Source organism: Strigops habroptila, chromosome 10 (genome assembly GCF_004027225.2).
Source record: "Strigops habroptila isolate Jane chromosome 10, bStrHab1.2.pri, whole genome shotgun sequence".
NCBI classification, from domain to species: domain Eukaryota; kingdom Metazoa; phylum Chordata; class Aves; order Psittaciformes; family Psittacidae; genus Strigops; species Strigops habroptila.
Genome location: NC_046359.1, coordinates 19789045 through 19802684, shown reverse-complemented (window position 1 = coordinate 19802684; position 13640 = coordinate 19789045). Strand labels below are relative to the sequence as shown.

Here is a 13640-nt window from a genome sequence, read left to right as displayed (position 1 = left end):
ACTCAACATGAGCCAGCAGTGTGTGCTTGCAGCCCAGAAAGCCAACTGCTGTAACTCAAACCCACTGAATTAAAGAGAGCTGTCCCGACAGAGAATTTGATGCTCCCTTTCTGAAGCCATTTCAGAAACGCTTTGGAGAAAATAAAAGACTGGTTTTACATGATAGCTGTGTGGAATCACATTTCAGAATTACATCAGCCTCTAGCTATCTATTTTTTACTTCCCTGAAGCACAGCACAGCATCAAAGAAAAAGGCTTTGTCAATTTATTTTTTGCACAGTAATACAATTCTTCATATTTAAATGCTCAAATCTTTTTCCAAACAAAAACAAAGGTTAGATTTTACAGGATTTTACAAGAAGAAGAAAAAAATATATATTTATGATGGTGTTCCTAAATCTGATTTTAATTCTATGTCCCATTTATGTAAAACAACGTGAGAAACAAATGTCTCAGTTAAGGAGACAATACATTGATTTGTGTCTTCTTTGAGCGGTACCCCTTGGGAATCTAAAAGGAAATTCCTAGAAGTTTGCTTTCCGATTCTTTTGTCATCCTCTCCTTTCATCTCATTTAGAATGAGTTACTCTTGGTTCTGTACATTTCTATTTTCACCCTTCTTGCAACAGATGTTGAACAATAGCAAGATACAGGAGGAAGTTTCAGCCACAGGACTGAATCTTTATGCAGTATTAAAGACCAATATGTTGCTCATATGAATGATTCAACCCAAGAGGGTTTTTCAAAGCCATGAATCTTCACATATTTGAGTAAGGAATTAAAAAAAAAAAAAAAAAAAAAAAAAAAAATATGAAATGTGCACGACTTACTATGAACTCTGGCAATGTTGTTGAAACTGTTGGAAGAGAGCTCTTCACTAATCTGTTCGTCACAGGCCTCCATCCAAAACACAGCACCAGTCATCTGGTGTTTATCCTTCACCAGGTTCAGGTTCTAATCTAGGCTCTCTCTCGGACTGCCACTCAAGGGCCATTTTCAGAACAGAGGGACAAAAAGTCTAAGAGCTGACTAAGTACATTGGTATCCTTCTCCCAGTCATTCCAGTTACACTTGTGCTGGAAAGCTTTAGTGGTAGTTTCAGGAATTCAAATACTTAGCCGTATATTGGATGCATTTAAAGGAAGCCTGCTTTATAGAATATAACAATTGCCTTATGCTATATGAAAGTTTACCTCTTACTTTTTTTATCCTAATATCAGAAAGAATTATATTTATTGCCCACATAAACACATAATCCTTCTATAAATATTCTTAAAATCTTGGCCTCGATACTATTTCACAGCAATAAGTTCCACAGAACTGCACATTGCATGAAAAGCCTATTTCCTCTTCTCACTACCAGATTGGCTGTCTTTTAACTTAACTCTCTACGTTCTTGAACTGCAAAATAACGCAGAAGCTGACCATTTATTTCTTTGATTCTGTGCCACCTTATTTACAGAGTGCAAAACAAAAGGACAATTTCTTGCCAATATATCCATTTGCCTTCTCCCTCTCTTCATCCCATCTACATCATTTTCCTGCTGTTAAAATATCTCCCCTCATCTCAGTTTATACTTTTGTTCAGTGATGCAAGCAATCACCACAGCTATTATTTCAGAAAATAAACTAGTCTCACACGTGGACAAAATCCTTAAGCTACAGAACAGGGGAGGAAACCAAGACTCCAAATCCTCACTAATTGTGATCTTCTGGCTTTCGCTAAATATACAGGATTAACTCACTCCTCTAATAGTCTACAGATTTCCTCCTCACATCACAATTGAGTCATGGGGTTTTCATACTCATAGGATAAGCCTACTTAGCTCTTTTCAGTCCATGGGATACTCTTTACCTCTTTCTTCCCTTGGTCACCCCACTACCATGAAGGGGGAAAGTAATGACTCTAAGGGCATTAAGACATGCATAAAAATGCCATAAGAGATCAAATCACACCAGAGTAATGCAAAAAAGAAACCCCTCCTACAGTTCACACAGACTTCAGTTTCTCCTCTTGATGATATTAGAGAATCAGTATACAACTGGGCTGTTAGTTGAAAAAGTGGACAAGAGGAATGAAATACAAATAGCCAGCTTCTGTAATATACAAATTGAATGATCAAACAATCATGGCAAAATGTCAGCTGATCGCATATACTGGGTCATATCTAATTATTAGTGATGTGGTTTAAAAAGGCTTTTAGTCAGAGGAAATCTGCTTCAGAGATAACTAATGCATGGGGGAAGAGGGCAACAGAGGTAATTAAGCAGGGATATAATTTCAGTGCCGATGAATTTGTTTGACAATCTGTTTCTTGGCACTCAAACAATCTTTGGAAATAAAATTCCTGCACTTTCAGTCTCACTATGGAGTTATTTTGTTGTTAGAAACCAGGTTGCAGAATGAAAAAAAACATTAGTGCAAGAATTTACCCACGTGTTCAACATCATCGCTTATGACCTTGCAGTAATAGCAACAAAAAGTTTTCTACTATGTTCAGGGAGCCATTACACTCCAATGTGGATCTCATACATTCAGTGACTGAACTGCTATTGAAACATAAGCCCTCAAAAAAATTCTGGACCAAAAATCTAACTGCACAAAGGCAAAATACCTCTTGCATTAGGTATCTCATCCTGAATCGTGTGTGGTCATGTAAGAACATGGCACTGGAAGAGACAGTGTACAAATCCCCTTTTCTTTTATTGCTAAGATGTTTTGGCAAAATAGGTCTGCCTCTAGGAAGCGTGGAATAAATACAGAAGGCACCTGTTTGTTTACAGATGGAGCAAGTAACTTGATTTCTGTACTTTGCATTATATACTTTAGAAGCCACTTAAATAACCCTGTCACTGCTGTAGCAATCAATCATTAACATTTTATCTTTATCTTGCTGAATACTTTAAGAAGCGAAAGAAGCATCAACAAGTGGAAGAGAAATAAATTAGACAGCAGTGACTTGGAAAAAAATTTTGGAATTAAAATCCTGGATGGAAATACCTCACACAGAGGAGCTGGCTCTCTATCTGAACTCTCCATCTTGTGCCCAATTCTAATCACCACTAGTTTCTTTTTAAAAGCCTGTGCCTGAACGAACTGACGTGTTATGAGACAGCTATGACCTAAGTAAACTCCAAACAAATCATTCATCACTGCAGAACTCCAGAGCAAGCTGGTACTTTCTCAGGGAACACTGTTCTTTTAAACACACATTATAGATAAAGAGGAAACAGAACGCACACACTGTAGGCTTTCATCAATTGTACACAAACAAAGCCTTTGATTACTCTCTGAAAAGGCTCGACATCATTAAGCTTGGGGCCAAGAGGCTCTCAGTAGTTTAAGATCTCATTTTCCAAACTTTTAGTCAAAAGGGTCTTTTTAAGTGCAGGGGAGAAAGGAACACTTTTCCCTTGAATATCGTTATGTTCTCAATACCCCTACTCAAATCCTTTCATGTACTATCATCTTCCTTACCAAATTTAAACTTCACAGCTTCAAGGTCTGGGACAGGAGGTGCTCACCCACATCAACAGCCATGATTTCTGTTACCCATCCTTCCCTTCATGGCCTACATTGTTCCTGAAACAGCTGGCCTTTTCCAGTTCTCTGGTTCTTTCTTACCTTCCTGTCACTCAAATCTACCAAACACACTGTGCTAAGGTGTTGGGTTTTTTGGTTTTTGCCTTTTTGAATAATCTACTTAAAGATTCTAACACAGATCTAGGAAGGTAACTACAGGACTGAGGAAATACCACCATTTTATGTTCTGCAGCTCACACCCCAATGCAGATAGTGCCATGCTTTTGGTTTAGAGGTACACCAACGTGCAAGAGCCATGCAGTTAATTTAGGTTAAAAGAGAGTGTCCATTCTAAAGAGGAACACCTACTTTTAAATAATGGAGCATTTTTAGTCCAGAAAAAGTGTTTTAGTGTTACCACCTTAACCTAGTCACTATTTTCAACTCCCTTCCCTTTGAAAGCAAACTCTGAATCACTCTGAACTACTAGGGACACAAATCTAACTTATTCTTTAACACAGTGGTTTTGTTTTAGCTACTTTAGCAGCTTTGGGTAATAAAGCAATAAAAGCACTATGCATTCAATTTAGTATCACATTCTCTACAAAAAAAACAAAAAGCAATCATTTCATCAATGTATTTGGATTTTTGGCTCCTACATTAGTACCCCAGGCCCCAAGGTTTCTTTTTCTATAGGGGTGTTATGTGATAACCATTAAGCAACAGAAATGTACTTAACACCTTGATATCCTGTAATTCGCATCAACAGCTGCATAAATAATTACAGCCCTTCTCAGCTAAAGCCTTACCAATTTAAATGAGTTTTCCCTGAGCAGGGAAGGATTGAAATCCCTTTGAGTGATAGGGAGCTCAACAGAAGCCCTAGCAAGTGTTAAGACACAAGTCTGATCCCCAGGGTATGCAAATGCTACCTACTAGTGACCAAAAGAGCACAATTTCCAGACTCTGGGTGTATTTCTGTTGCACTTTGGCTGGTATTTTCCTACATTTATTCAATAGAAAGGGGTCACTTCTACCCTGACCAGGTAACCATTTCAGCATTCAGGTGTTAGTAGGAGAATTTTAACAGGCCATGTTTTTTGTTTAAGATCAATCAATTCCCTTTCCCTGCCTCTGATTCCCTGTTTTGTAAGAGGACCACTTACCAGCAAAATTTGACTCAGCTCCTTGCAGAAAACAGCATTGGCTGTTCATTTGTCAGCCAGGCCTACAGGACATCACAGGTTTTTGGAACCAGATTTTTGTTTCTGTCCAGTCAAGGGGTAGCTAAATATGGAATCACATAAAACAGGGCTGGTGGGGACTGACAGGGTCATCCGCACCACCTCCTAATCTCCAGGTAGGACCAGTTTTGCCTAATCAATTCTTAGCAGCTATTTCTCTGACTTATTCTTAGGATACTCTGTTGATGAGTTCCTAAAATGCCTCCACAAAATTATTAGAAAGTTTCTTCTATAACTGACATGCATTTCCAGTTGAAGACAGTATGACTTCTTCTATTTTCCAGACTTTAAAAACATTACTAAATCTAGTAATGTATAAATTCACATTTGTGTTACTTACTCCTGATAGCAATTACTCTTTTTGCAAAAGTAGTTGCATAGTGGCATGTCAATTGAGATTTGCCCTACACTACTGCAGTAGCTGAGCCTTACAATATCACAAGACTCACTTTGGTTTATGTTTGTTGTTTTTTTTTTCTACCAGAATTGAAACTTAAGTTGTAATCTATTCCTCAGAACATGGTTCTAATTTTAGGCAGTCTGGAAGGGAAGATCTAAGAAGGAAGTAACATCCTAGAACTTCCAACAGTAGGAATACTTTTTGGTGCCTAAAATTGCCGTGGGTCAATTCTGAGCCATAGAATGTCACTTCCAAACTAATGTTTTCTCTTTTTGGTGATGCTTCAAGGAAGAAAACACAGTCAGTTTTCATGGTACTCAACCATTTCTGTCAAGTTATCTAGATTGTCTAACAGCAGCTAATACAACGAGAGGTGTCTACAACAGGCGCCATTAAGTCTAAAGCCATGAGACTGACTTCTTCCTGGACATCAATTTAACAAGATTAGGATGTAGAAGGGTACTGTACCTCTCTGTGTGAAGTGCAAGGTCTTTTATCCCAAGAAATTATTTTCTATTCCTTTTAGCTATGTGAGCTACATAGCTCAGTGAGGTTTTTCTAATCACTGTTCTTAAGGGAAGGCAAGAAAGTTTAGTTAATGTATATGCATTTGCAAGTAAGTAGCTGGTGCCTCTTTTTTTCATTCACCTTCAAATCAAGAAGGGTTCTAATTAAGATAACAGATTCATCTTCCTACTGCTCTTCCCCAACAGAGGTTTGTAACTCTAAGTATATAACAGAAAGTATATTTATATAGGAGATTAAAACATTCCTGAAAATGTAGCAAATACAATTGGTTTCTGTAGACAAAAGCAGAAAAAGCAAAGTTTGCATTTTCCTACTACTTCAAATTACAAATAAATTACTTTGAAAAGTTTTTCTTCTTACTTGACTAATTCCCAGTCTGACATGGATACTACATAAGAAAACACTAAAATCCTTTCAACGTGTTTAAAGACGAAAGCTACTATTATTGTTCCTTGACTGGATAATTCAATGTGACACTTGAGTAAAGTGAGAATTTTAACATTTGAAGGTGGAATCTTGAAGAGAATGTAAAACTCCTATCAACACAGTCCATCACAGACCAACACTGCTAGGTTTGTTTGGGGCTCTTTCAGTTTGTCTGGGGTTTTTGGTTTGTTTTTTGTTGGGTTTGTTTGGGGGTTTTGTTAGGGTTTTTTTGGCTGGTTAGTTGTGTTTTGGTTTGTTGTTTGTTTTGTTTGGGTTTTTTTTATTTTGCGAGGGGTGTGGTCATCTTTTCTATTTTAAGGTTTATCAAAGAGGGGGAAATGGTAGGGAACATTCCTTAATCTGACTGTAGCCAAATTACAGGATCAGTCTGGAAAGTTCTGAATATCAGATTCTCCTTAGTGAGTATTTTTAAGACAAAATGAACAATTTGGGAACCATGAACATTATCAAAAAGTAAACAAAACCCACATTTTCATAGAACATTAACCTAAAAGATTGTGAGTGCAATAAAACTGAACTCATTTTTACCAATACAAATAATAATTATTCCATTTTCTTAATGTGCATTCTTTATTTTTTTTTCTTAGATCAAACTATGATCCCATACTGACCTGCCCAAATGTGATTCAGGTTCATTAGAGCATAAATCCACAAAACTATAAAGTCACATATTTCCCAGATAAAATAACTGTAGTTCATTTCTGGTTTTACCAAGTCTTCTTCTGTGCATGACAACAGCTTAATGCTTATGAACAACATCACTTTTTTCTGGCTGTAGTATCAGTTACTCATACTAATAAATGTTCAATATTAATTTAGGGATCTATCTTGCAATCTGTTCATAACTTAGTAGAAATATATTTATATGCCTAAGGAAGCCAACAGGGATGGCTGGGAGAACTCAGAAATAACAGGCTCATGTTGCAATCTACAAGTGCTTGGGCACTCTAAAAATCCCACCACCTGCAGCTAAGTGTATCAGAAAGCCTACCTCCTGTCAAAAAAGTCTCTTCTGCGCCAGCTGCTGTGGATGGGTTCTACAGGTATTTATGAGTGTGGTATACCAGAAAACAGCAGGCCAAAGAAGAAGAAAAGAGCAAGCCAAGCAGTACTCGAAAATCCCCCTAGAACTGCTACGCTCTGGAGACTTGTGGCTCTGTTGAATCCATGAGAACTGATACTAATCAAAACACCAAGAATCGGTTGAATCTGCAAAAGGCAACCAGCACAGAGTAGCATCAGTAAGAATGTATGTAACTTAGAACACATTAGTGAAGGTAATGCCTGCTATATGCAGACTAAGACCATAGGATCATACGCACACATGATGAAGAAAAAGACCTTCTGGGTACTTCCTGAATACTAACCCAGAATTCACTGGAGCACTAATGCCGCTTAACATTTGTGAGTAAACAAGTGTGGTTGGTTCCCAGCTGTTCCTCCAATCAAGTATTAGGATCGAGAGTGAGAACTGTGTGAGGGAATAATTGCATATACCCTATGACAGGTTATCCCCTATTAAAATCAGCTTGTTTTAATAACATCTGTTATTAACAGCTGAATTAATGAAAGGTGTTCCAATTAATGCTGGCTGTGATCTGTGCCTCCCCAACACAATCCCTTATCAGGTAAACAGGAATTTATAGCACTCCTTGTTCTGGTGCTAACCATATGAATGGCTCTACTCCTACCCACAGGAGCAAGCAGTGTTAGGTATGCCCATACAAACTTCAGTGAGAAGAAAATGAATATGTTTTGTTGTTTTAAAATACTTACTTGATAGGGATATAGAGTGACGCCATTTGTTCTTGACAAAGACCAGGTGCCATCAAGGTACTGATGAGCCTGGATAGCCACGGAGTTGAGAACGTTACCATTGCTGGGGCTGGTGGCCATTTGAAAGCTGACCTTGGCTTGGTGTCCAGGAGAGCCATTTTTCTTCTCCACCCCATTGACAATTCCTAGACTGTTGGGTTTTCCACTGTGTTTATTGGCAACAAAGCCCGTATAATTAGATGTAGCATAAGGAACAGGCATGTATGCCCAGTCCCTGGGCTGCAGGCTGCCCATGTGCCGAGGACTCACCAACGTTGGGATATTGGAGAGAGGTGGGGGAGAGCCTGGGGAGGCATCATAATGTTCTGAGTTGGCAGCTTGCTCTAAGGTCAGCACCATCTGAATGGCCTCTTGCTTCAACTGGTTCAGGTGTGTGGCACAAACGTCACATCTGTTGTCCTTCTCATTCCATGCCTTGCGAATGGTGTTAGGAACTTGGAGCTTGTCATGAATCACTGAAGAGAAACCTGGGTCCTAAAAATCAAACAGAAAAGGGGGAAGGGAGGACAGGAGAGAAATGTTTAACTATGGTCACCACAGTGAAACATTATTACTGCTGATTATGCATTTCAAAAGCCAATTTATGAGTTAAGCTTAGAATGCAAACAAAGGCCATTAGACACAGTCAACATGCCAGCAGCAGAGCTGAACAAAAGTGAGAAACGAGATTGTGTTGGAAAGAAAAAATTCTTTTACTGATAAGTGGCAAATATTATAATTCCACTGCAAGCTTCAATGCATGGCAGAGAGAACGAATTAACCTGCTTCACACCACTGCACCTAATTTCTGGCTTGAACAAAAAATACTCTTAGTTACAGAGGCGAGATCAAGAGCAACTCCACTAAAACTAGTGGGCTTGTAGAGAGGTTCACAAATCCATCTACTCATCAGTGCCAGCTTTTGGAAATTAGAAAATCCAAGAAATACTCTGCAACAAAAATGTAACATTTCAAAGCCTGCCTATAGAGAAAAAAAATAAAAAAAAAGTACCATCACCAAATCTTTTTCAGAATTCAAAACAGATGGGTATTTGATAAAGTTTTCAAGAGCTTTTCAGCATTTCATTTACCAAGAATACAGTGTTCAAACAAAAAAACCAAAACCAAAAACAAAAACAAAACCACAAAAACAAACAAAAAACACAAAAAAAACCCCACCAACCAACAACTTTCCTGTTAATAAAATGTTCTATGACTATTTTAGGTATCTACTGATAATGTAAAATAAAACATTAATTTTACTTCAAAAATAATACACATATAGGGTAAATAATTTGTAAAGAATAATCTTCTTGGAAAGCATAGTTGTGGGGCAAAACTGTGTGATCAGGTTTAAAACCTCCTGCCTCATATGCTTACCTCATAGGCAGATGTTCGAATGTCAGTGGTGCTCTCCACAGAGCAATATGCCACCCTGATCTGACTACAGTCATTGAGCACTGGCCTAAATTGCAAAGTGCTTCAGTAAGTTCTGAACACGAACAGCAGCCATAGCAAGGGCTTACTACCAAACTTGCCTAGTTCTTACAGTATCATGCAGTTTTAGAAACACACAGCAAGGATGTGTGTGTTACACAGAGCAAACAATGACAGTTACGTGACGGAAACATTTCTCGGAAATTTCACACCACATTTTTGTAGGTTCACAGGCCAGGCAGGGCAGAGCAGACTTCACCTTCCCCCTTTAAGTTTTGTAGATTTATTGGTGGATCTTCTTATGATTGCTCATAAAAATTTACAGACAGTATCAGAATCTTTATTTATATTTTTTTCTTCTTCATCTTTGTGGCTTTATCAGTTTGGCTGTGCCAGGAAAGAATGGGTAGGGCATGTAATACAGGGAGGAAGAGAATTCACTGGTAGAGGGTCATATTCATTATGCTCTGTCTTTATTATATACTCAAGCATTTTATTTTCACTGTTTAACTACCGTGAACAGCTCCTCAGCATGCAGTGATTAATTGATTCATAAATCATGGTGCCTCTTTCTGCACAGCAGCAAAAGAGTGGTTCTAGCCCCAGAAGCTCAAGAGAGTCATATAAGCTGATGGGAAACAACAGGAGGCTGAGATCTGATCAAGCCTCAAGCTGGTCATTTCTATTCTATGCACAAAGGGGGTCAGAGAATCAAATTGTGTCATGAAGGCAGGAACTAAATTCTGCACCAACCCTCCCCACTTACCCTTCAGGAAAGGGACTGGTGGAAATTAGGGGAAAAAGCAGGATGCAAAAGATGTCAAATCTTATTTTCCATACCATAACTAGGTCAACAGATCACATCAGATATAGGTACCCTATCCATGATGCCAGATATACAGGGAAAGGACTCTCTGCTCTTCCCATAATGAACTACACAAAGATACCCATATAGCTGAAGAGAGGTGTGAGTCTTCTTTCCAGGCTGCTCCATGTCAGTCCAGGAAAAATCCTTGCCAGTTCTTCCTTCAGCTAGCTAGTGCCACAGAGCTAGTTGTTCTTTGAAAGTTAACTTCCCTTAGGCAACTGCTCTTGAACCCAGGTAATTATATACAACATTCAGATCCAGCAGCAGTTCAACATGGAAATTCCTGAATACTGTGATACATATTCCAAGGAAATAAAGCCTTCTCTAAAGTAAGCAAATGCCAGGATGATATAAATATTCAAGTAGTACACCAACTTTAACGACTGCTGGACAGCAGTGAATTCAGCTTCATCTCAGTGTTAAAACAAACATCAGATCATTCTCTGATACAACAATAAACAGACAGACAGAGAGAAGGAGGAAGGGAGGAAGGGAGAGAGGGAAGACACTTCCTCCTCAGCAGCAGAAAGGACACAGGCACAACTTGAACTGATTACTCCCGAGATTGGCCCTACTAATCTATCAGACTCTACTAGATGGATCCGAGTCTGGAATATGAAAGAGAAAAGCCAACAAAAAGCAAATAAATTTGGAGAAACTCAGGTTCCAGAAACATGTTAGTCACATTTTGCTCTCAAAACAAAACTGATAGAGCCTAAAAGAGAGTTTACTTTCTTACTCTGCACTGGGAAGCTCCACCATAATTTCACAGAAGAATCAGCTGACAGGCTTGCAACACATTTAGCAGGAAGGAGGCCAAAGCTGGGCAGTCACTACACCCTTGCTTGAATAGCAAGGAAATGCAGCTACACGGCACTTTCTGTTTCAGTATTTCATCTGTAAGCAATCATTTGCACACATTCGCCTAGGAATGCTTATTTGTTCAGTAAACAGTGTCTTGTCACATAGGAAATAGTGATGGACAAGCTTCATTGGATAAGCACATTGAACTAGCTGCACCAAGCAGCACAGTTGGAAAGGTTATACTCACTACTTGTGAAACTTGTGAGGTCTAATAAACTCCACACTCCCTGGCATGAGAGTAGATCTGCTTGTGAAATCTGAGGTTGACACTGGAAATATCATTTACATTTTGGCACTCATTTCCAGTTCTTACAGAACAAAGTACAGTGATACTGAAAACTGAAACAGAACTTTAAAAATCACAAAAGAGTTTGGTTTGACTTCAGGGCAAAGGTTCATGATGGTTTCTCTGATTGCTGTAATGGTTCACCCATCTTTAGTATAAACAGCATTACTATAAACTCCTATTCTTATAATAAACAAATGAAGACGTGTAAGAGGTCTGAAAGCTTCAGATCAGTCATAACACAGACCATAGCATAAATGCACAAGGCAGCAGTGAACTAAACAGAGTGCATACTGAGCTTTGTTGCAAGGAGCCTTTTCACGTTACCTTTGAGTTTTCAAGCTCAAGTAAACACCAATTCCAGATATGTTTAGTTGTGCACCTTCTCCACTGTAACCAGTTAGTAATTAACCCCTCATCTTTGGTCCTGAGCTAAAAAACCACACAGGAAAATTGGAAGAGTAAGGAAGTTCTGCTTTTTAGAGACCACCATAGCCAGGTATGCTGAGAAATTCTGGCTTTACCCAGTGAAAACGTACCTACTGAACAGGCACTAGTTAAGAAACACTGACATACACAGCTGTACCAAAGTGAATGCAGTCCTGACCTCATGGAGGAGGAGGAACAGCACTACTATATGATCACGTATGGTAATGCAGTAGCATCCTCCTCTCTTTTGTCTCCCTTTATAAATCTGTACCTTGCTGTAGTTTTCATGACATTTTAACTTCATCTCTAAGGAAGGAGACTACAAAGAGAATAATCCTTTCCTTCTTGCTACCCAGCTTGTTGCCCATTTTCCTCAAGAGAGAAAGCAAACAACCACTTTCAGCATGAAGCATAGCCCGTTTCACACGTACATTTACATAAACCTCACAAGGAGACATGATGAAAACAGGCAGAGCTCAACTGGTGGACAGAGCAGCAGGCAAGAAATAGGACAAACAATTTGCATTTTTACATGTTACATGGAACCTAGCTGATCACAGATTCATATACATATTACTCATACGTATACCGTGTTTTTGCAAACACATAGCAGGCAGACACTAATATAGGACATACTCTAAGATTTTGTGTATAACCGTATTTGATTTGGTCAACTATAGCCTACATAAGTTAGATGTTGTAACCCTATGTCATTCTGTATCTCAGAGAAAATTCAACTATACAATGGATCTCAAGACTTTCTTATCAGATTGTGTCCTTCAACATCAATAATATTCATCGCTCTTCAGGGAAAAACAAAGCAGCCAATACCAACTAAATCACTTAGAGGTCAGCTTCCACTTGAAGATGCCCACAGAAGACTCATGAAATTCTTTTGTTTCTGAAATGGTCAGCCAGCAATGACTGCTGGTATGTAATCCATCATACACAGGGAGGGGAGAAGTAGGGGAGAGCAATGATCAAAGTTCTGCCCAGGAAGAAGTGTGTTTTCCAGACTCTCACTCTCCACAGGCAGGGAGTAAAAGAACTAATTAAGAAACATTAGTAGGAGGGAAGCCTTAACACTGATAAAAAAACCCATGTTTTTCCATGACTGTACAAACATCTCTGCTCTAAACATAATCCTGTTAGTCCATGGTTGGTCTCTATTTAGGAAATAAATAAATAAATCTCCTCTGTTCTCCTTTCTTTCTTGAGGGTGCAGTTCCCAGCCCAATAAAGAGATTATACTTGCGAATTTACTTTCCAGACGCACTTGAGCTATTTTCCAAGTGACTGTGCACCCTAATTTAAACATATCCTATCACCTTATAGGCTACATTTCAGAGATTTGCTGGTTTCAGCATTCCAGAGCCCTGTCAGTTGAAAAACAGCCCCTCACTGTTACAATGGCACCACTTCTGTCAAAGCAAAAGTATGTTCAAATAAAATGAAGTCAATGGGAGTTTTTACTCAAATAAGCATGACAGAATACACACTACAACTATATTAGTAGCACTGTACCATAAAACTGAGCTGGGAACCCTTGGATAAAAATCAGTTAACTTTGCTAAGACTGAATTATGTAAGGCGGCAGTATCTCCGCTAGCACAAGCAGTGTTTTGGTAAGCAAAAGCCAAAGTTGCACACAAGCAAGACCAAGGGGGCAGAGGAGCAGCCTCCCTTTTTCTGTTACTCTGTACACAGTAACTGACACCTGCTCTGCACAAGACCACATTGCCTTACCCTCTCTGCTACACAAGACTTACCTCACACCCAACATGCCTTCCTCACTTAAG

The 13640-nt window shown here is 38.9% G+C and overlaps 1 protein-coding gene across 4 annotated transcripts in view; it reads right to left on the bottom strand.

Moving 5' to 3' along the window:
• KIF26B (kinesin family member 26B) overlaps window positions 1-13640 on the bottom strand; it is a 305074-nt gene that overhangs the window by 197545 nt on the left and 93889 nt on the right. For 3 of the 4 annotated variants that reach the window (XR_003993480.2, XR_003993481.2, XM_030499568.2), the window contains exon 3: window positions 7919-8452. Coding sequence is in view for 2 of the 4 variants with exons in the window: in XM_030499568.2 (XP_030355428.1) it covers window positions 7919-8452 (534 nt within the window). In the remaining 2 variants the exon portion in view is untranslated. The remainder of the gene's footprint in view (window positions 1-7918; window positions 8453-13640) is intronic. The other variant, XM_030499569.2, reaches the window with a different exon arrangement.